The sequence below is a fragment of the Tarenaya hassleriana genome, unplaced genomic scaffold (assembly GCF_000463585.1).
Source record: "Tarenaya hassleriana unplaced genomic scaffold, ASM46358v1 Cleome12, whole genome shotgun sequence".
Taxonomy (NCBI): Eukaryota; Viridiplantae; Streptophyta; class Magnoliopsida; order Brassicales; family Cleomaceae; genus Tarenaya; species Tarenaya hassleriana.
The window spans coordinates 3,636,099-3,659,277 of NW_010962392.1; the positions used below are offsets into that span (position 1 = coordinate 3,636,099).

Here is a 23,179-nt window from a genome sequence, read left to right on the forward strand (position 1 = left end):
ACTAAACCTGTCCACAACTACAAAGATAGCTCCAAAACCATTAGAGTGTGTAGGGACATTACTTCCAGAAAGTGTTATCTTCAGTTTTGGGACATTTCTTTTGGATCTTCTCAGTGCAAAACACATCCCTCCAGGCCACGTGAGTATCTCGCGTAATTGACCTGTCGGCATTTGATACTCGTATATTTGTAAGGCAGCAGATCCATTGGTCCGGCCAGCTTCCAAAACAGGAGTTTCGTCATTGCTCCGCTTGTAAGATATTATATTCTATTGTTGTCTATGCAGGCTCTTGATACGATTCAAAAGCAAAACATACTTGTCTTGATGGATTCACATCTAGAAGGAAATTATCCACCGGAAGAAGCTGCCTTGGTGTTTGATCTTGCTTGCAAATGCCTTCAAAATGAACCCCGAGACCGACCAGACATCAAAGATATCGTCTCTATAATCGCTGCCCTTCAACACAAACTGGATGTAAGTTAACTTCATGCTTTTCCCCCTGAGTGCCCAACATATTCGTACTCTGATACTTTATCCTTTCCCCAGAAAAGAAAAAAAGAGTTACTCAATATTTGCATGGGCCATGTTCTGTTTCGTTTATACATGTCCGCTTCGATTGTTGAGATGATGACTTCCCATATCTGACAACATAAAATCTCACAGCCACTTGTTTTGAGCTGTGTTTATCTGTGTCATCAAAGAAGTTCTATCTCTACCAATACGCGTCAATGCCAAAGCCAGATTGCATTGGGGAATGTTTTAGCTTCAGTTTTGTTTTGTTTTCCCTGTTCAATAGATTCCATCGCATGTTATGCTTGGGATACCACAATTCGAGGCACCTCCTACACAACACCCTCATTCTCCTATCTACGACGCCTGTTCTCGTATGGACCTCACTGCCCTTCACCAGATTCTCGAAGCAACTGAATATGCGGGCGACGAGGGAACATGCGAGGTAATCAATCACCAAAGCATCTGAAATCAGTTTACAAATAATCTCCACCATGCCTAGGCTTTTTCTGAATGTATCTTTGCTTTTTTGGTTTATCAGCTCTCTTTCCAACAATGGGCTCAACAAATAAAAGATGTGTGGGACACGAGACAGCGAGGCGACTCGGCTTTCCGTGCCAGAGACTTCAAATCTGCTATAGAGAAGTATACTCAGGTATGGATTCTGAATCTTATCATTAGACGAAAAGAACCTACGCCCGCCCGTCAATGGGTTATTTATGGGTTATTTATCCTTCTGTGCTGTGGTGTTTGATTGAATTCTGTGGGGTCTTAAGTAATTTTAATCGAAATCCGAAAACAGAATCGATATTTCAGCTCTTTTGTCACTGTATTGGATGCGAGTGTTCCGGATCCTTCTTGCTTTCAATTGAGGAAATACAAAATAATGGGTTTCTGAGACGTAGGATTATGATTTCTAGGGTATTGAAGTTGATGAAGGAGATGGATCCCGAGAACTTCGGTTCTTTTAGCTTAGTTTTATGCCAAATGGTAATCTGCTCTTCTGGGTTGTGGTGTTAGATTGAATACACGGTAGAGTTTCAGACATAAGATGGTACCAGAATTCGTCATCGAAATCTGAAGATGGAACTGAATTCAGTTCTGGTTTCATTTTCTTCGTGAAACTTGAAGGCTTTAAGCAATGAAAAGGTTGAAGCTTAAGAGGGTATGAGAGCTTAAATCCAAAAATCAAGATTGGTTCTGTGTCTCCTGATTTTTTTGCAGTTTATAGAGACAGGGATAATGCTTTCTCCAACTATTTACGCGAGGAGATGTGTGTGCCATCTCTTCTGTGAAGAACCAGATGCTGCCCTCCGAGATGCGATGCAAGCACAATGTATATACCCCGACTGGCCCACTGCTTTCTACCTGCAAGCCGTGGCTCTAGCCAAACTGGACATGCTCCAAGACTCGCAAAACATGCTGGCCGAGGCTTCCGACCTCGAACACAAGAGCCTTATTAGTAACTGAAGAAGCCCTTTTCTTGGAGCCTCGGGCATTGCGGCTGTGGAATGTAAGGTGCGTCTAACACATTTCATCAGGAGTCGTCTTCGACTTTGTATTTGTCAAAAAGATTTCATATTACCTATAATGACACTGAACCCTTTCTCTGATAAATAGCCAAATCTCTGCAAAAGAGATTTCAAATTGCAACTATTGCTTATTCTCAGCACAAACACTAAAAACCACTCTGTAGAGACAAAATACAAGACAAGGACTGAAAGAGAATAATTCATTTGTCCATCCAAAGCACACATCTGATGCATTTCCCATCCATAAGCAGCTCGAAAGCCTTGTTTATGTCCTCGAACTTCATCTCATGCGTGACGAACTTGTCTAGCTCGAGCTCGTTGTCCTGGTATCTCTTCAGGAGGAGAGGAATGTGGGTTTTGGCCTTAAGGCCTCCGAAAAGGGAACCCACCAATGTTTTCCCGTGGTGAAGAACATCGAACGAGTCTAGGCAGATCTGAGATCCCGGCTTTGCCACCCCCAACATCACGGTTTTTCCCCAGCCCTGATGATTTCACATATTCGAACTTTTAACTTGTGTCACGTTTTCTAAATCTTTGATTTCTTTCTTGTTTATCTGCTCTTGTCGGATTTGGACATAAGGTAGATAATGTGTACCTGTCTGCAGGAGGCGTAAGCTTCTTGAACCAACGAGCTGCTACCTACACACTCGAAGCAGTAGTCTGCTCCTCCACCGGTCATATCTTTGATCACCTAAACACATTGAGATCGATATTGAAATGTCTTGCCCGACTCCTTCCATGAATCTGTAGACTTCATTAGCTTGTGTATATTGGCATTACCTCGCTCACCGGCTCATCGACGCATGTTTTAGAGTTAATGAAATCGGTCACTCCAAATTTCCGGCCTGCAATGGCAAGACACGTGTTGAGAACGAAAATCTTCTCGGCGGCAGAGGTTCAAGAAACAGATTTCGGATAGAGAATTACTGACCGACTTCGAATTTCTCGGGATTTATATCCACGCCTATGATCCGGGAGGCGCCGCAAAGTCTTGCTCCCTCGGCAACCTGGGAAATCAAGAAGAACAAAGAAACACGATTTTAGCTCCTCATCCATAATTCAATTTTCAGCAATGGGTTTACACTGTTCCACGTTTTCCTCGTACCAAAAGACCGAGAAATAACAAAGGGGTTCGGAGGCGAATTTACCGCTAATCCAATGGAACCGAGTCCAAAGATTGCAACCGTAGACCCTTCTTCAACCTTAGCCGTTTCCCACGCGGCGCCAACACCTATACAAGCAACATCATTTGCAAACACAGATCTAAATACCATCTCACATGAAATCAAATTCAGATATTCGAATCATATATATTAACGGATCAAATCTAAATGCCCGTTTCCTTTTTCCTTCCCTCTTTCTTCTTATGGTACCTGTAGAGACTCCACAGCTGAGGAGACATGCTCGGTTTGGAGGGACAAAAGGGTCGATCTTGACGACGTTAGCGACGTCAACAACGGTGTACTCGCTGAAGCTCGAGACATTCAAGAAATGGAACAGAATCTGCCCGTTGCAATCTGTGAATCTACTTGAATCTTCGTATCTTGGCATCCATGGCGAGACCTTGAAGGGAAACCTGCTGCAGAGGTTGGTTCTTGTCGATATGCAGTCGTGGCATTCTCCGCAGTCCGCCATGAACGTCGGTAACACCGTGTCTCCTTCCGACAAATTGGTCACGTTGTCTCCAACGCTTTCCACCACTCTTCCAGATTCAGACAAAGATTTTTATTCGTTTTCAGATGAAGCTATTACTTGAGTTTTTAACACTCACTTCAACACAAAGCTTGGACGTCGAATAAAAATCTATAAATTTTTCTTGTTTTTTTTAAAACATTCACTCATTTAATTCTACATTTTTAAATTGCGTTGGAGAGTGAAAATAGGAAACTAACATATTTAAACAGTTTTAGTTGCCTAGTCTTTATCAACTAAAATTAAAAAAGAAAAATAGGAGCAAACGATGCTATATATTAATAATATTATAAATATGCAGAGATAAGATCAGAGAGCTTCGTTTGACTAATTTTTAATCCTGTTATTATTATTTTCTTTTGATTGACTAAAACAATCAGAAGATTCCTACCTACCTATCATTTACAAAGTATAAAATTCAAATAGAATATATATACATATATATATATATATATGTATAGAAGAAAATGAACTAACCCAATGGCTTCATGGCCCAGAATCCTCGGAACGCAACCAGGAGGCATCTTCGTAAGACAACCGTTGAAATATGCAAAAAAAAAAGTCTTTATATTAAAAAAATAATATATACACACACACATTTAATTACCAAGAAGAGAATCCATATATTACTAGAGATAGATTGTATCGAAAATGTTGCCACAGTAAATCATAGGACCAAATTCCAAAACAAATATTCATATTTTAACATCTATCTTATAATCATAAAATAACGAAAATGCGTCTGTAATGAAATAATAGCAAGAACTAAAATACAATGGTGAGGAACCAACGCACATCGAGTTTCCAAAAGGTGACGTCACTGTGGCAGAGGGCGGTGCAAATGATCCGTACACGAACCTCGTACGGCTCCGGCGGAGCCACCACTATCTCCTCCATCACCAACGCCTCTCCCGCCTTCCGACATACCGCCGCTGGCGTTGACACAAACCATCATCCCGAGTCAACGCAAAATACATCTACGAAGAAGATGAAGAAGACGAAGACGACGTCGTTTCACTGACCTTTGCATCGAATCGGTTTCCGTACGGTCTTCTTCTCGGCCGAGGAGTTGCCGTTTTCCATTACCTTATTATTCTGAAGTCAATGTTTTTTTTTTTCAGAGATGAAAATGGAGAGAAAGCTGAGGTTTGCAAGACACGAAGCGCGATAAATATCTGTCAGGTCTATATATATATATATATATATATATATACACAGTGTGTGTGTGTGTAAATATGTTTTTCTGTGTGTGAAATTTTAGATGACGGGAGAGTAAATTAGGTAAATTAAGATAACGTTGACTCATAGATGGACAAGGTTTTTGGTCTGTCCATATATTCAAAGCAGATTCATGCATGTGATATAACATATTTAAATATATATATATAAATTATGTTAGTAATAGATTGAGTCGATATTTTGAACCCAAAAAAGAAATGATGATTATAAGTTCGATTGAATTCAGATACTCTAATAATTTTTTTCCGATTTTAGAAGATTTCTAACTTATAGAAACATTAGGAAATGCTTATAGCCTGCCACACATGCACAAACTCACTCAAGAAAGAGTGATTATGAAAAATATCAAAACATTTCAAGCACCTTGTCGATTATAAGAACCATAATTTTGGTAGGTATTGATGTGATAGGGATTGAAATATAATCATATTTTTTTAAAATAAATGTATGAAAATGTTATCCATGTAAAATTATTAAGGGGAAAAAATATGAAAGCTAGTCGGTAAGGCTCTGATATCATTTGCATATTTTGTTTTACCTGTCACGTTGAATAAATTTATATATCGATAAATCCAAAATATATTTTGTTATGAAAATAGTACAAAAAAATAAAATAAATTTGTTGTTGGGAGAAACAATCTAAAAAAAGCGAGAGATATCTGTCATGACTACTAACAAATTTTATATTTAAATTGCATAATAAAAATATATTTTAATTCGTAATTCCATAACTAAGAATATAAATAGTGTTTAACCGTTAAAAGATAAAAGGAATGATAACATATAGTTATACAGGATCTAATGCAAATTACCTCATGGATATACATATATATATATATATATGTATATGTATATGCAAGTGTAAGTTGTAACACGTTTCTTATGTATATATTGGACAGTAGAGAGACTAGGGAATTCTTCGGGCCAGCAAAAACTTATCAATAACCGATTGAGATGAGAAAAAAAATCATTTTGTTTCTATATAAATATTAAATATAATAAAAGAGATTATCTATTATTAGAATTCGAAAATAGTTTTTATTTCTGGTGTGTGCCTGTGTCTGAAATAAATATTTTTCTAGTTTTAAATTATTATTATATTAGATATTTATTTCAGTACCTCTGGTTTGTTAAAAGTTATATCTAAACGATTTCAAATTAGGTTAGATTCGAATGCAATTTCTATATTATTTGGTTTATCTAATTTGAAATAATTAATAGATGAGGTGTGATTTACAACTAATAAGCAATTTTTGATTAAAGTCTTGATAAAATTTTCAATTATTTAGTTGGTTTTGATGTCTCTAATATGATATCTCTAATAATGTCATCGAAAGGCCACCACCCAACACCAATGATGATTTGGGAATATTATCGTTTTTTTTCCAAATTACTAATAATTATAATATTATACTGTTTAATTTTGATTCATTTGTTGCTAAGTGTGATTAAAAAATGGTTTTAAATAGCGATGGACCAACCTACATTTTGTACTATCTAGATTAATTAACCATAATATTTACCATCAACTTTCAATTATATGGGTTTGCATGATGGAACTAATTGAGATAAGTTCACGTAAAAACTATTGTATATATTGTAAGAGTGATTTTTCCATTACCCAATAAATTATATTATGATTGTACATTGTGTACAAAAAAAATCAAGTATTGTTTTTTACACATGAATAATGAAATAATCAACCGCCGACAAATTGGACGGTCAACAGTCATACGTCAACATTTATTTTTCTTTGGTTCACCTTGTTCAAATAATTATTATTATTATTTTTATTTAATTGTGACACCATAGGTACTTAACATTTTTTGGTTTAATGTGATTGTTATATTACTACCAAAAAATAACCCGAAGGTTTACATGAGTTTAACATGTACCACAGATCCCGAGAGATAATGATTCCTATTACAAGTGAACAAAAATAACGAAGACTTAAATCTCAGTCATAATACATAAGGCGATACCATTGTTGGAGGGGGTCATTTGATCCGGTAGAATCCGGCTTGTGCAAAGATATGAGTATGTTCCGCATTATCCTATCGATCTTGAACCACAATTGTTGTGGCGAGTTTGCGACGTCTTTATGTGTCCGTCCATTACGTTCCTTCCAAATCTCGTATACTACTAGCTGCAAGAGAAGACTCTTGATTAGCTTTGTTGTTCGTTGGGTTGTCATGAGATGTTGATTAATCCACGGCCCGGCGTCCACAACCACTCTAGGGGGAGAGCCTCCAAGATTTCCTGCAAGGGAGAGCCACACATCCGCACTATATTCGCAGCAAAAGAATAAGTGAGATAGGGTTTCAACTTCCTTCCGGCATAGTATGCATCGACTCGGCCCTTGTATCCCCCAGCGAGCCACTCTATCCGAAGTCGGTAGTCTTTGGTGAAGGACCTGCCATAAGAGGAATGCATGCCTGGGTATGGCTTTCTCAAACCATACCAGGCCAAACCATGAAACCGGAGCAGCCGGGGTTCTGATTTTGTCCCACGTAAGTCTTGAGACAAATGTCGGATGATAGTTGTCGTCATTCTTTCTCCAAAGCGGTTGGTCAGAGCCGTTGTCCGGGCTTGGGGGTTCCATTCTCGAGAGTATGGTCTGTAGTTGTTGAACCCGCTCGTTCCTTGCTCCTCGGATTAGCCAACTTCCCTCGTGGACTGCATCCTTAACTCTCGCTGTCTTCGGTAACCTCAGGAGGCGAGGTCCGACCATCCCGATGAACTCAATGAGAGGTCCAATCTCCAACCAACTGTCATACCAAAAGGATGCGTCTCCTCCATCTCCAAGCTGGATCCTAGTGAACTCCCTGGCTCGTTCCTTCAGCCGTAGCAACTTCTTCAAATTCCATGTTGTCCCGACGTTTTGTGGGCATTCCCAGTAAGTCCTCCCTTTGAAGACGTTTGCTCTGATCCATAGGTACTTAACATGTTCATGTTTATGGATGAAAACTCATAGAGCATAATAATTTTACCAGTTGATTATCCTAAAATTCCTAATGATCTTTTGGATACGTAAAAGTGAATCAAAACTAAATAGAATTCATCTAATCCTCCCGACGATTTGGAACGGATTCGCTGAAGAAAAGTTTATTTATTTATTTCTTTAAATTAAACCGATTGAACCGATTCGGTTTAATACCGGTTCAATCGGTCCAAATTAAAAACTCTAAATTTGGGTGACGTGGCATAAAAAATATGACGAGACATAGTATTCGTATTGTCACGTCAGTCCCATTTAACGATATTTGTGGTGAAGGTTGATCAAATTTTCGTTTGGACTGTTTTTTACAAGTTTAGGTATTCTAATGGTAAATTTTTGAAGTTGAATAGTTTTTATAGAAGTATCTAAGTTTGAGAATTAATTTTTCGGTGTGAAACAAAAATGAGAATTTTTATGCAGTTTAAATTGTGAGGACACAAAAATATAGAGTTTTTGTTATATTTTTTTCACAAATATATATTATATCTAAATATTAGTTTGTCATAGTTTTTTTTGGTGCCGATTCGATATACGCAGTTAAATATTATTCGATCGATTAAATTTTATTTTATAAGAAGCATGATCCCGGGATGATCACCGCTAAAATCCAACGACTAGTAGAACATGGAATTTGTTCAAGATGAGCAATTATCGTATAACATAATGTATAGTATTTTAAATATTGTATGTATAAGATTTTTAAATAAAATCAGTAGTGGCAATAATATCTTTATAAATCGTTACTGATAAGAGAGAGATGATATATAATGTCGACCCCACATGTCATGTAGATAATAATGTCGCGGACCATGCGCTGCGTTTTGCTTAATGGGTTTGATGGAAGTCAAAATTGGACTGTGGGCCTAGGCCCATTTAGATACAGCCCAGATTACAATTGAGTTTATGCTTTTCGTCCCACATCGGAAGATGGAACGAGGGTACCAGGCGAGGTGGAAAATAAAAGGCGCTGGGGCTGTGCGGTGGAAGGCATCTTTGCGCTTGGGGCAATGACGCAGCTAATGAGGTAAAAACCGAGGCGCGTCTATTGCTGGTTGAAAACTATTTCCAAACCCCCTCTTGGGCCTGGGCTTGACCCTGGCCCTCGAGAATTTCTGGAAGGGCTCCCTCTGGGGTAAAGCCCTACAATCCTTATTTCCAAATTTTTCTACCTCAGAGAATGAGTTTATAACTTATTGATAGTTTTTTTGTTATAGAGTCATATGTATGTATATATGGAAAATGTATGCATGCAGTCAATTGACAACCGTAAACCTCTTTTTACATGATGAGAGTCAGTTTGTTAAAAAAAAAAAGATAGTGAAGCGTTCATGAACCGTGAAAGTGAAGGTAGACATAAATATAATTCGTCTTTGTATAACAAATTTTAAATATATCTGTTAATAAATACTAAAAACTTTGTGATATAAAAATCGGTATGGGATAGTAAAATTTTAAACCTGATTTTATGTATGTAGGTTTAGGATAAAAGACCATTTTTATATTTTTATAAATATTTGGAGTATTTTTATGATCTTAAAAAATAAATAATTTTTTTTATATATTGGTTATTAAGAACTTAATCAAATAAAGATATAACCGTAATCGAACCGAATCTGGTATAAAAGTTGAACGATTATGATTTTTTTAAAATCCGAAATAACCAAATTCAAATCGAATCAAATAAAAAAATAATCGAAAATCTCTTCGAAAAAATTGAGTTTTTATCAATAATAAATCGAAACTAAACTGAATCTAAACAAAATAAAACCGACCCGAATCGAAGTTAATATAAAAATCGAATCTTTATAGTTTTTGTATAATAGAAATAATCAAACCCGAATATAAATAAACGGAATCTGAATCAAAATCCAAAATGATGACTCATACTAAAAATCATTTCAAACAGATAGAATCACAAATTCTGAACCCGAATCTGGTAGATAATTTTGATTTATAAATTTGAATTCCAATTCAAATTTGTCGTCCAATTAAGCAGTGTGATTAAGTGGGTCGTCCATGTTAATAAATTACCCTCTTTAAACGGCGTGATTTGAGGGTCTGTAACTTATCCCCACAAAATTTAATCTTTTTGTGGAGAATAATTATATCAAATGTGGAAATTTTTTTGAATGTGCAGTCGTATGTATTTTTTGACGTAACGGAAAAGATTTCATGATGGGTTTTAGTTTATGATGTTTTCCAGTTCATTGATTTTGAAAGGCTTTTTTTACTTTTTCTTTTTTAATAAAAAAGTTGATTGATAAAACAAAGTCACTAGAGTGGACATTGTCTGATAGCCGCCAGAACCGGGAAATATTTTTTATTACTAATAAAATGCTATATATATATATGGATGAAATATTTTTTATATATGTGATTTGTCTCAAAAAAATAAATTTTAGAAAGATTAAATATTAAAAATTATAATACTCTTTATCCGTTATTTAGCATTTACTAAAAATATTTATTAGTCAGTAAATATATTTTACCGATAAATAAACCAGTTATTTAAAACAGAAACCATATTTCCATTAATAGTTTCGGTATTTTATTTTTTCTAAAATCATATAAACGAGAAGTTCACAACTGTTATAATTTCTCTTACTGTATCTAAAGTCTCAAGTATTTATAAAATAATAAAAAATAAGTGTTGGAAGCAATAAATCAGATTATGAACACTAAATTAATAATGGTTTGCCTAATCCTCCAACTAAACAATTTTCAGAACCTTTTTTTTTTTAAGCAGAATCTTGGATTTGGTACATGTAATCAAAATATGATAAGTAACCGGATGTCATGTTTCTAGTGGCTTCTTTCTATCATTGACGATAATATAATATTTTATTTACCTTGGATTTGTGGAGAATACTCGGAATGAGTTGCAGTTCTAATTTTATCTCAAGAATTTTAAAATGTACAAACCTGTTTAAAATTTTAATAATTCTCAATTTTATTTTTTTTTATAAAACTCCATAAGATTATTATATTTATTAATATCTTAAATATATTTTAAATTTAATAAAAATACATAATAATATTTTACCCAAAAAATACATAATAATATAATTTCAGACAAATATTATAAGCATGATGTGAGATTGGATCAGACTATATAGCTCAGAAACTCAAAAGATAAAAAATAGTTTGACTCAGTTGTGTTTTCCGCTTAATCAGGATCTTGCTTTTTTTTTTTTTTATGAAGGTTCGAATTTCTTCGTTGTTATTTATAATTTAGTAGTATATTTATATAGTAAAAAAACTATCTAAAGAAATATATAATTATTTTTTCGTATGACCACGTAAATATATAAAAAATTGGAATATTGTCGGTGAAGTATTTGTAGTTCTAACACAATATAAATGTGAATTTGTAAATGTCAACTTCTTTTATTTGGATTATTACCTCTGTACATCGATATGATATCGATAACGGTTAAAATTTTTCATTTACTTATGTGATAATAAAAATTGTATATCAAGTTAGAAATTCAGTTATATATTATATAACACACTTTATTTGCTACAAACCTTTCACATACTTATACGAGATATTTACTTATAAATGTCTTACACGTGCTTTTGTAATATCACTTAACTTATATATTTATTATTTACTTAACATATTTTAGCACTAATATGTATTTTATATATTATATAGAATTGTCATAGTATAAAAATATTGAAAATAAATAAGTTCACTAATTTTTTATATAATGCACAGTAATTTTTTTTTTAATTTCTCATAGGAATTGAGAGACCGTTTCAGTAACATTTTTTTTTCCTGCGGCGAAGAATATGCGATAAGTTCACGAGATTCAACTTCTCATAACTCGACCGACTTATGATAATAAAATAATCTCAAAATAATTTCGCATAAAATTAGTTCATTTATGTTCTCTCTCTAATTATTCTGAAATAAATTGTAAATCAAGTAACATGTGCAAGTCAAAACAAAAAGAAAATATTGAAAAAACTGAAATAAAAAATAAAAAAACTTGAATTCACAGTGCCGCGTTAAAACTAAACCACATGGCAGACACACCCACTAGCTGACTCCCACCGACACTCATTTTTCATATATTTTATTTTATAAAAAAAGAATATAAACAAATCGGTCAAAATGTTATTTGTTTTATTTTAATTTAAAGTTGTTGGAATTATATACACCGATTTCACTTGTTTAAATTCCACCAATGAACATAGACAAACATGGTGGAGATGTGTACCCAGACAAGAGGGTGTGTACATATATTTGTTAATATAGCAAATACTGAAAGGATTATTGTTTTTCATAATGAATATATATATGCTCTTTAAACATTTATATTTTTTGTTTAAATATCTAATATATATATATATATATATATTACTTTGTTAATAATTTAAAATTGTTTGGATTTAAGAAATTGTTGCAAAAAACATTTTCTTTAATTGATTTACAATTGCAAATATCGAAACATGATATCAATAAAAGTATCATGAAATAAGTAGTGTTCAAGTAGATTCAAGCCACGACAACATAAAATTACGTCTTCAGCATTAATGAATTATTTAGGTCATAATACAATTTTTTTTTATGAAAGTCATAATACAATTTCATAAGAAATAATGGTAATAGAGAAAAAATTATTAATGAGATGGACTCTTTTTGTTTTCAAACATATTTTGATATCTACCATAATTATAAAATATATGTTTTATATAGCACAGATCATTTTGAAAATTAGTTAAATTGGTTCATTTATGTTTAAATAGATATTTGTAGGAATACGTACTTTTGTTTTATTTCAATTTTTATTTAAATTAATTATTTGGATTTTATAAAATAAAAAATCATGTCTACTTGATTTTTAAATATATCATTTTCAAAAAAAAAAAACTTTTTATTCATTTTTTTATTTGTTTTTAATAACTTAATTTTGTAAAATTTATGACCAATTAATTTTTTTATATTAATTAGTCTGAATATTAATTGATTATATACTTGGATTGGATTAAATTCGATTCTATATACCCCTAAGTCCCTAACAATCTCCTGTGCCAGACGAAAATTTATTCAAACATATTTATATTCTTACAAAACAATTCTTTACCCAAAAAAATAATATTATACCTGAAATCGTCTCGTCACTTGGATCTCTCTCTCTCTCTCTCTCTCGCTCCGCAGTGAATCAAACACACACACCAACGCACTTAAATTCACGAACCCCTTTGTCACGCATCATTCACTCTTTCTCCATCTCTCTCTCTCTCTCTCTCTCTCAGTCGAAACACCGTCGTTTTAGCTTCCCTCCGGACGCCGGAGATGGCGGTGAGCCCACGCGCCGCCGTAATTTTATGTCTCTCCATCTTCGTCGCCGCAGTCACCGGCGAGAGTCCGTACAGATTCTTCGAATGGAACGTCACTTACGGCGACATCTATCCCCTCGGCGTTCGCCAACAGGTCATCATTACTTACAGATACGCTACGCACACATACATATACTGACTCATGTATAATAATGCGCATATCGTCGACAATCATTATGGAATTAATCTTTACGTAGAACATGGTATTACACGTAGCATAGCTTTCGATTAAATAATTTCCATATTTGCCATGGTTTGATGTGTTTCCCGTATGCATATATACGTACATATATATATATATATATTCACATCGTTTTACTTTGTCCAATGAACTTAAAAAATGTCAAATAAATATTTAATAAAATTTTCAGGTAATACGTGGAAAACCCCCTCCAAGTAAATGTTGATTTTTTTCTCTCTTTATCGATTTGATTATTTAATTAAAATGCTAATTTTCTTTTTCCTTTTTCTGGAAATTAAAAACAAAAACAGGGCATATTGATAAATGGACAATTTCCGGGACCGGACATTCATTCCGTGACAAATGATAATCTCATAATTAACGTATTCAACAGCTTGGACGAGCCTTTCCTAATCTCATGGTAAGTATGATTAAGTTCTAATTTCAAATTTCCCCTAGTTAGTTCTACTCAAAATTACAAAATTATCCTCAATCATTTGTGGCTATCTGGCTTTTGCTATTTTGACTTAGAAGGGCTTAAATGGGATACTCAAATGAGGAGATAATGCGATTTCAGTTAGATCTGCTTTCCTTGTGCATTTGTGTGTGTGAATATATATATGTTATTGTCATTCTTTGGAATTTAATTTTTGTCAATGTCGATTATAATCTAGTATATTTTTGTGTGATTAAAAAAAATGGATAAATATATTTATATAATTTTCCGTTTATCATGTTCATATCTATAATTAGGAAAACTATAATGTAATAATTATATATTTCAAATCATTCTCCTATGGATCATGATTTCTATAAGTTTATTTTATCAAGTCGATACTTCAAGTCACTCTACCCAATGCATGCACCCATCGTATGATCCAATTTACTTTTTTTTTTTTTGCGACGGTCCAATTTCCTTTTAGATCTAAGAGTCACGGGAAAATTAATCATTCTGAGGAAATTATTTCTGTAAATTGATTAAAGACAAGGAACTAGGAAAAAAGTAGATTGGATTTAATAGATTTTAATTATATGTCCGTTTATTTTCATTACTATTTTTTTCTAATAACTTTTGTTTCAATTTGATTTTTCAGTATATATAATAATTTAGTTTTAGAAAAAAAATTATTATTTTTAAAATTATATTTAATAATAAATATAACTTACAGAGGAAATATGACAAATAAGATTAAAAAGAATAAAAAGATCGAAATAGGTGCAGCTTTTTTTGACTATTCAGCACATTGATCTTGCATCCCCTCGCACACACACATATATGTATATATATATTATATGTATATATGTGTATATATATATTATGTAAGCAAATCCCCTGATATTTGACACTCATGTGTTCCCACGTGTCCTGCTTCCAATTAGCTGTCTTCCACTCCTTTGGTAAATTATGTCGGCATGTCTTTGGACTTACGGCGTCGTTTCATGTAGTAGACCCCACACACGCCCCCTCTCTCTCTCCATGCCGTTTTCATGACTTCCTTTATTCCCTTTTCTTTTTCCTTCTTGAAAAAATAATTTACGTGATAATAAAAACCAAAGACTTTAAAGCTCGCTTGCAACATGGGCAAACTGTATCACATTATTTTTGTTTGATCGTATTTAATATTTCTGCCATATTTGAAATATAAAAAAAAAACAAATCGTTACATGTTATTTGTAGTAACTAATTAGGAAAATTACAAAAAGAATTAGAAATTTGACTCCACCATTAGATTATATATCAATTAAAATTTCCAACTTAAAATTAGATTCTATGTATTGGTACGAAACGTCAATTGTAGATGTCTATAATTCTAACTTTGGTGGTGGTGGTGACAGGAACGGAGTACAGAACAGGAGGAACTCGTACGTGGACGGAGTGTACGGAACAACATGTCCGATCCCACCGGGAAGGAACTACACTTACATTTTGCAAGTGAAGGACCAAATCGGAAGCTTCTACTACTTCCCTTCTCTGGCCTTCCACAAAGCCGCCGGAGGATTCGGAGGCATCCGGATCCTCAGCCGCCCTCTCATCCCGGTCCCCTTCGACCAGCCTGCCGGCGATTACACCGTCCTCATCGGCGATTGGTACAAGTCTAATCACACGGTAACTACCAATTTCTCAACCTCAATATCGGTTTATGTTATATGTAATAAGTGAACGAGTTTATCTATAGTTATTCTGACAGGATATAAATAGTTTCATTGCTTTGATCTGTCTATAACTTTAGAAAAAATTCTACTTCATCGGCGGTTTATCGTTGGATTCGGTTCGGTTCGGTTTGATATTTTAGTTCTAAAGAAATTTTCGATTTTATTCGGATTTCGATTTTTTTGGTTATTTTCATATTCGGGTGCTATTAGGAATTTTCTAGTTTAAAAATTTTATACCTATTCGATTTTTATATTAAATTTAGTTCGAATACCGTTATATATATGTTATTTGTTTTGAATCATTTGGGTGATTTTTTTTTATAAAATATGATTGGGATTGGGATTGGGATTGTTCAATGTATACGGGTTTAGATATTTAGATTGGGCCACTGTAGCAATTTTTTTTTCAAAATTTTTAATTTTATTTTTTTTTTGCTCTTAATTAGGATTTGAAGGCTCGCCTTGACAGGGGGAAGAAGCTGCCTAACCCAGACGGTATCCTCATCAATGGCCGCAGCAGTGGCGCCACTTTCAACGTTGAACAAGGTGCGTTTCCGTACAACTCTCATTTAAAAACATAAAACCAAAAAAATAATGCTTTGGATTTCTTTTTTGAATATTTTTGTTGGAATTTATTTCGTATTTTTTTCATTTTCAGGAAAAACATACAGATTGAGGATATCAAACGTGGGATTGCAGAACTCTCTCAACTTCAGGATCCAAAACCACAAGATGAAGCTCGTGGAAGTGGAAGGAACTCATACTCTTCAGACGACATTCTCGTCGCTTGACGTTCATGTCGGCCAGTCTTACTCTGTCCTCGTGACGGCTGATCAGCCCGCGCGTGACTACTACGTCGTCGTCTCGTCTCGGTTCACCGATAAAATCAACACCACGACCGGTATTCTCCGGTACAGTGGCTCCTCTACCCCTGCTTCTGGCCCCATTCCCGGTGGTCCCACGATTCAGGTCGACTGGTCCTTGAATCAGGCACGCGCCATAAGGTACGTTCTCCTCGGTCTCTTGCTTTGAGGGTAACTATATATGTTCATGTCCTAAACCGGCCAAAACCATGTCTTGATAGGTCTTATACCCGAAAACCGACTAACGTGAATTCTTGATGTTTGGTGTTTAGATGTTTTTAACGGTTTTTGGCATATACCATCAGAATCTGTAGCTTGGAATGGGAATTTAGTTCTTGCAATGTATTTTCAAATCCAAAAGATTTGGTAAATAATGCTTTATACAATAGATGTCTATGGAATTTATAGATTAATGTACTATGAGGATCATATCTTAAGAACCCTAGATACATATAATTACATTATTGCCCTTGTTAAGATCAGTTTTAGCAAATAACATAAGAATTTGGTAGACCGTAGATGTATTTGTCCTTCAATCATGTTTGTGCCATAAAGTACAATCACCTGTTTCTTGCTTAAAAAACAACTGTACGGTCGAGCCGATTAACCGATGATTGAGCAAAACGATGTCTTGAAGTTTGTTATCTCAACATTCAGATTCGGGTTTAGTTGATAAGATTCGGGATTTGTTGGTTGCGATTTTGGGATTTTCAGGACAAACTTGACGGCTAGTGGACCGAGACCGAACCCACAAGGTTCTTACCATTACGGTCTGGTGAGCTTAGCCCGAACGATCAGATTCGGCAGCTCTGCCGGGCAAATCAACGGCAAGCAGAGGTACGCGTTGAACAGCGTCTCTTTCGTCCCAGCCGATACGCCTCTGAAGCTCGCCGATTTCTTCCAGATCAGCGGTGTGTACAAAGTGAACAGCATATCCGACAGACCTACAGGAGGAGGCATGTATCTAGACACCTCGGTTCTGCAGGCCGATTACAGAACATTCGTGGAGATCGTGTTTGAGAACAACGAAGATATTGTCCAGAGCTATCATCTCGATGGTTACGCCTTCTGGGTCGTCGGGTATATCTCCTCATCCATCGCCTTTTTCTCGGGTTTGGTAAAATCGTAGTGTTTGAATTTGATGAACGTTTTCGTTATCCGATGTAACGTAGAATGGACGGTGGGCAATGGACCGTCGCGAGCAGAAACGGGTACAATCTACGGGACGCTATTTCTCGTTCTACTGTTCAGGTGAAGCCTCGTTCGCGACTTTTTTTGGGTATTGTTATTAAACCGCAAGTATAATTTACGTATATATGTAAACTCTATGGATTCAGGTGTATCCGAAATCATGGACAGCAATCTACATCGCGCTAGACAACGTGGGAATGTGGAACCTGAGGTCGGAGTTTTGGGCAAGACAGTACCTCGGACAACAGCTTTATTTGCGCGTATTCACGACATCGACCTCTCTAAGAGACGAATTCCCGATTCCGAAGAATGCCCTTCTCTGCGGACGGGCCAAGGGACGACACACTCGGCCTCTTTGAGACGTATGTGCATGGGAGATTTGTTAAGCGTTTTCGCATCTTGCGAGAACGAGTCCGGTAATTTTATATATTTCTATTACAGTTTGGTGATGAATGTTAGTAATAATAGGCTCAGATGATCTCAGCTCGAGGTCTCAATTCTTTTTTTGTTGTAAGGGAAGATTGATGGTTGATCTCGAAAGTCCAAGGAGTTTCTTTGTTTTGTCTGAATTTAAGAAGTTCATTGTTTTGCTCTTCCTTCGTTCTTGGAACTTCTTTATTAATTTCAGATCACCCAAAAGCTTTCTCTCTTTCTTTTCACGCGACTAAGCTTACGGCCATGGCGTTTCTATCTAGGGCTAAGTAATAGCTGATTTTCGGACACTGATGTCGTAGCAGGATGCGTTCGGATTCTGTGAGATATATAGAATACATTATAGGAAAATATTATTCCTAGGATATTATATATACATGATCGTCGAAATCGGAGGAGCTTGGTCGCGGTAATCAACATGTGGGTACCACTCAACTCTCTCGTCCACCCAATATCAGCCGGCCCCGAAATCAAGGGCATTATCAAAAATATATTTCATTTGACTTCTATTCCTACTCTTCTTTTTCGAATGTCACCATGTTATGATTACATGGTTGTTATGTTGATTACAAAATTTCAAAAAAAATATCATAACTTTTCAATTTTAACAAAAATAAAATCTAAATCTTAAACCATAATAAAAAATAAATCCAAAATTTTATAATCTACATCATTTCTAAATCTATTACTAACGTAACGTTTCGACATCCTATATGTTAAATCAATTTGACTATATTTGATGTGTCGTCATCCACGTGTTACGATTTCGGAGCGCTATGTCAACAATAGATTTAAAAATATTAAAGATTATAAAGTTCGAGTTTATTTTTTACTAAAAAATAAAATTGAGATTTTATTTGATAAAAAATAAAATTTTGATTTTATTTTGTAAAAATTGAGAAGTTTAGAGTTTTTTTTTGAATTTTTTCTAGATTTTATTAGGGTTTGAAAATCAACAGTAGCCCGTTGTTTTAGTATTAGTGGCGAGAGTTGGGTTTCTACCGAAACTTCACTTTTCGTTCAAAATATACGAGTATCTGTATACGTACGAACCGAAAAACGTATTTTCGTTTTAGAAAATTCGGAGAATATACGGTATATTTGTAATACTGACAAAGAAAAAAGGTAATTTGGTCATTGTAAACATATATGTTATCCGCACATATTCAATCCTGTAACAACAAAATTTTGAATCGGAACACAATCTACAGTTAATTACATTCATGAAATTCGAATTTGAACCAGAATTATTTTTTTTAACTTTTATTTAGGTCTTTTTGTAAAGAAAACATTTTTGGGTTTTTTTCAAAGATGTACGCTGCAATTTCAATTTCAGGCAAGTTTCTTGCCATGAATTTTCTTTAGAGCTCTATTCCCCAAAGTTGAATTTCATGTTGTTTTTATTCGACCGGAGAACAGTTTACGAAACCCTAAAAGTCAAATCTTTATACTAAATAGTATATTTATTTGTGGAAAAAAATAGTATATTTATTTATTTTCTATTTAAACGTTATATAAAAAATAGAAAGTGGCTTTCCACCTAAAATTAAATACAAAAAAAAAAATTCAAGTTCCATTTTGCAATTTTACGAAAATAACCCAGATTCTTTAATTCATTTTAAAAAGCATTATATCATAAATACCCTCCAAATCCTGTTTGGAGCCATATCCTTTAACACAAAAAAATAAATGGATTATTTCAAATTTCTAAATAAATATGCGAATTTAACACAAAAAAATAAATGGATTATTTCAAATTTCTAAATAAATATGCGAATTTTTTAAATATCCCAGACTCTCCCTTATCTAAACAGAGACTTGCCTGACATTGACATATCCACACCACAAATTGACATCAATGTATTAATTCCTAATCTATTAAAAAAAACAGTTTTGTTCTTTATGGACATTTATTAAAGTTATGACATTGTTACCAATTACCATAAGTTTCTATATGTATCCAAACATAAAAATAAAAAAATATATCCATTACAATCTTTTGAATCAATTTTTATTTTCCGAAATCATTCTCTCTTTCTATTTTCTAATTTCTATGTTGTACATATAAATATTAATTATAATATTTTTTTAATAGATGCGATCATTTTAATTATAAGGTATTTAATTATTCATTTTAATTTGTATATGTTTTTTACATTATTTTAATACATGTAGAAATATCATTTATTGACAAGATTTGCAAAAATAAATGTACACACACAAAATAGTTTAAATCTTAATAGAAAAATGTAAACTAAATCATGTATATCTATAAAATACTTATAAGACCGAAATCATATTATTGATAAGACTAGAGATATTAGTATATATATTATATATCTCTAACATCTATGTTAATGGTTTAATTGTTGTTAACAACTTAACAATACCATTTTTTGAATTTTATATTTATTTTTAACGTGATATATGAGGATAGAGTTCAAAATTTGACATAACAAATTAGATTTGTAAATGTTCAAATTTTAGTTCTTTTTACATATTTTATTTTAATTAATTATTCAGTTATTTCTTTTCAAATTAGAAAATCAGTTTAAGAAAAAAAGAAATGAAAAGTTAACTCGATAGAAAAAGTATTCGAAATAAATAACTAACTTTTATAAGATTAATTATGAAGAATTAATTGATATTTTCTCTAATTTAGAAAAGGTATGATATTTAACTGAAATGATGTATTTATATTATTTTAGAATACACTTATTTTTTTAAATAATTTTAGTGTTGTATTTAATAATTGAATGTGTTCAACATTTTGTTATGATTTTAGGAAAATATAAGCTTAATTGCGCATGTTCTAATTGTGTTAACTCCGAACTAATTCAAGCAATTTATTAGTAAACCTAAACGCTAAATCCTATCCTATATGCATCAAAGTAACAAGTAAAAGCAAATATGGTTTTTATAGGTACTACCAATAACATAAACGTAAAAAAACCCAATAATTATAAAATCAAATCGGTATCAATTAATAATATTATGTAACCTTGAGAAAGTATAATAATTGTATCCGAAGTAATTTCAATTTTCCCATGTTTTTGTTCCCATATGAAATCTGTAACTACTAAACGAAGCCGGTCCACCTACTAACATCACGTTTTTAAAACAACCCAAGTCTCGTCACCCGTCGGAACCATAATAAAATATAAAAATAAATAACCATATAATATAACCAACCAACCAAGAATTTTAATCCAAAAAATGGTTCGGGTTCAAAGTAGTCGACTGACTTTTCCTCCGTTAACTCTTTATTATATATACGCACACAAGCAATCCACTCTTTAACTTCATTACCCATCACTGCAAATATCTCCCACAAAAAAAAAAAAAAAATTGTTTTGCAGAATGGATCTCTTCCTCATCTTGGCTGCGGCCATAGCCGTGGCCGCCTTCTTCCTTCTCCGCGGCTCGAAGAAATCCGTCCGGCTCCCTCCGGGTCCGAAGGGGCTTCCGATCATCGGAAACCTTCACCAGATGGAGAAATTCAATCCGCAACACTTTCTTTTCCGTCTCTCGAAGCTTTACGGACCGATCTTCTCCATGAAGATCGGCTCGAGACGCCTCGTGGTGATCTCCTCCGCGGAATTATCTAAAGATCTTCTCAAGACGCAAGACCTCAACTTCACGGCTCGTCCTCTGCTCAAAGGCCAGCAGACGATGTCGTACCGCGGCCGTGAGCTGGGTTTCGGACAGTACACACCTTATTACCGCGAGATGAGGAAGATGTGCATGGTCAACCTCTTTAGCCCTAACCGGGTCGCGAGCTTTCGACCCGTCAGAGAGGAAGAGTGTCAGCGTATGATGGATAAGATCTACAAAGCCTCGGACAGTTCCGGCACCGTGGATCTCAGCGAACTTCTCATGTCGTTCACCAACTGCGTCGTGTGCAGACAAGCGTTCGGGAAAAGGTACAACGAGTACGGTAACGAGATGAAGAGGTTCATCAACATCTTGTACGAGACTCAAGCTCTTCTGGGTACGTTTTTCTTCTCCGACCTCTTTCCGTACCTCGGATTTCTCGATGACGTCACCGGTCTCAACGCTCGGCTCAAGAGAGCTTTCAAGGAGCTCGACACTTACTTGCAAGAGCTTCTCGATGAGACGCTCGACCCGAACCGGCCGAAACCCGAGAGGGAAAGCTTTATCGATCTTCTGATGGAAATCTACAGAGATCAACCTTTCTCCGTTAAGTTCACTTACGAGAACGTCAAAGCCATGATTTTGGTATGTTACCAATTACCCCTTCTCTCCTTTTTTTTTTTTGGCAAACTTACACGAATTCTTTTTTTGTAACTATATATATTTGGATAAAGAATCGACCGATTAAGCCAAGTTACCCAATAGAGAATCTTGACCAATCTCGGTCGTATTATTACAGGACATAGTTGTTCCGGGAACCGACACAGCTGCTGCGGTCGTGGTTTGGGCAATGACGTACCTCATAAAGTACCCTGAAGCCATGAAGAAAGCTCAAGCCGAGGTCAGAAACTTGATTGGAGACAGAGGATACGTAACCGAAGAAGACATTGCCAATCTTCCGTACTTAAAAGCCGTAGTGAAAGAGTCTCTCCGCCTCGAGCCCGTGATCCCGATCCTTCTCCCCCGTGAAACCATCGCAGACACGAAGCTCGGTGGCTACGACATACCCGCGAAGACGATCGTGCAGGTGAACGCGTGGGCCGTGTCCCGCGACCAAGCCGCGTGGGGAGAGAATCCGAACGAGTTCGTGCCAGAGAGGTTCATGGGCGACCACAAGGGCGTGGACTTCAAGGGGCAAGACTTTGAGCTCTTGCCCTTCGGCTCGGGTCGCAGGATGTGTCCGGCGATGCACTTGGGCGTCGCCATGCTCGAGATCCCCTTCGCCAACCTTCTCTACCGTTTCGACTGGAGCTTGCCCAAAGGAATGAAGCCTGAGGACATCAAGATGGACGTCATGACTGGCCTCGCAATGCACAAGAAAGACCACCTCGTTGTTGCCCCGACAAAGCGCTTCTGAAGCGTTCGTGTGTGGGCTCATGGCCGC

The 23,179-nt window shown here is 35.0% G+C and overlaps 5 protein-coding genes across 6 annotated transcripts in view; 3 read left to right on the forward strand and 2 right to left on the reverse strand.

Moving 5' to 3' along the window:
• LOC104806924 (probable serine/threonine-protein kinase At4g35230) overlaps positions 1-2,166 on the forward strand; it is a 4,603-nt gene extending 2,437 nt beyond the window's left edge. Inside the window, exons 5-9 of one of the 2 annotated variants that reach the window (XM_010532035.2) lie at positions 54-139; positions 286-474; positions 797-955; positions 1,052-1,165; positions 1,735-2,166. In XM_010532035.2, the coding sequence (XP_010530337.1) occupies positions 54-139; positions 286-474; positions 797-955; positions 1,052-1,165; positions 1,735-1,980 (794 nt within the window). In that variant the 3' untranslated portion in view covers positions 1,981-2,166. The remainder of the gene's footprint in view (positions 1-53; positions 140-285; positions 475-796; positions 956-1,051; positions 1,166-1,734) is intronic. The other variant, XM_010532036.2, reaches the window with a different exon arrangement.
• LOC104806923 (alcohol dehydrogenase-like 7) lies at positions 2,128-4,901 on the reverse strand. The gene is made up of 9 exons (XM_010532034.2): positions 4,757-4,901; positions 4,530-4,666; positions 4,212-4,258; positions 3,416-3,744; positions 3,191-3,273; positions 2,974-3,049; positions 2,823-2,887; positions 2,638-2,733; positions 2,128-2,524 (listed from the first exon to the last, which is right to left on the reverse strand). The coding sequence occupies exons 1-9, from the start codon at positions 4,815-4,817 to the stop codon at positions 2,243-2,245; spliced, it is 1,176 nt and encodes a 391-aa protein (XP_010530336.1). The 5' UTR covers positions 4,818-4,901; the 3' UTR covers positions 2,128-2,242.
• A 2,029-nt stretch (positions 4,902-6,930) lies between these two features.
• On the reverse strand, positions 6,931-8,226 carry LOC104807041. The gene is made up of 2 exons (XM_010532153.1): positions 8,216-8,226; positions 6,931-7,897 (listed from the first exon to the last, which is right to left on the reverse strand). The coding sequence occupies exons 1-2, from the start codon at positions 8,224-8,226 to the stop codon at positions 6,931-6,933; spliced, it is 978 nt and encodes a 325-aa protein (XP_010530455.1).
• A 4,879-nt stretch (positions 8,227-13,105) lies between these two features.
• On the forward strand, positions 13,106-18,338 carry LOC104806925 (L-ascorbate oxidase homolog). The gene is made up of 8 exons (XM_010532037.2): positions 13,106-13,414; positions 13,813-13,922; positions 15,338-15,608; positions 16,102-16,201; positions 16,314-16,659; positions 17,233-17,598; positions 17,691-17,769; positions 17,856-18,338. Exons 1-8 carry the CDS (start codon positions 13,277-13,279, stop codon positions 18,066-18,068), a joined length of 1,623 nt encoding a protein of 540 aa, XP_010530339.1. The 5' UTR covers positions 13,106-13,276; the 3' UTR covers positions 18,069-18,338.
• Positions 18,339-21,430: 3,092 nt separating this feature from the next.
• Positions 21,431-23,179, forward strand: part of LOC104806926 (cytochrome P450 83B1) — a 2,428-nt gene continuing 679 nt past the window's right edge. Inside the window, exons 1-2 of the mRNA XM_010532039.2 lie at positions 21,431-22,380; positions 22,535-23,179. Of these exons, the coding sequence (XP_010530341.1) occupies positions 21,502-22,380; positions 22,535-23,152 (1,497 nt within the window). The 5' untranslated portion in view covers positions 21,431-21,501 and the 3' untranslated portion in view covers positions 23,153-23,179. The remainder of the gene's footprint in view (positions 22,381-22,534) is intronic.

Coding starts and splice junctions, on each gene's coding strand:
- LOC104806925 (XM_010532037.2), top strand. CDS start 13,277: ATGGCGGTGAGCCCACGCGCCGCCGTAATTTTATGTCTCTCCATCTTC. Junction 16,202..16,313: donor CACTTTCAACGTTGAACAAG/GTGCGTTTCCGT, acceptor TTTCATTTTCAG/GAAAAACATACAGATTGAGG. Junction 17,599..17,690: donor TACGCCTTCTGGGTCGTCGG/GTATATCTCCTC, acceptor GATGTAACGTAG/AATGGACGGTGGGCAATGGA.
- LOC104806923 (XM_010532034.2), bottom strand. CDS start 4,817: ATGGAAAACGGCAACTCCTCGGCCGAGAAGAAGACCGTACGGAAACCG. Junction 4,667..4,756: donor GAAACCGATTCGATGCAAAG/GTCAGTGAAACG, acceptor TGTCAACGCCAG/CGGCGGTATGTCGGAAGGCG. Junction 2,525..2,637: donor CTTACGCCTCCTGCAGACAG/GTACACATTATC, acceptor TGAAATCATCAG/GGCTGGGGAAAAACCGTGAT.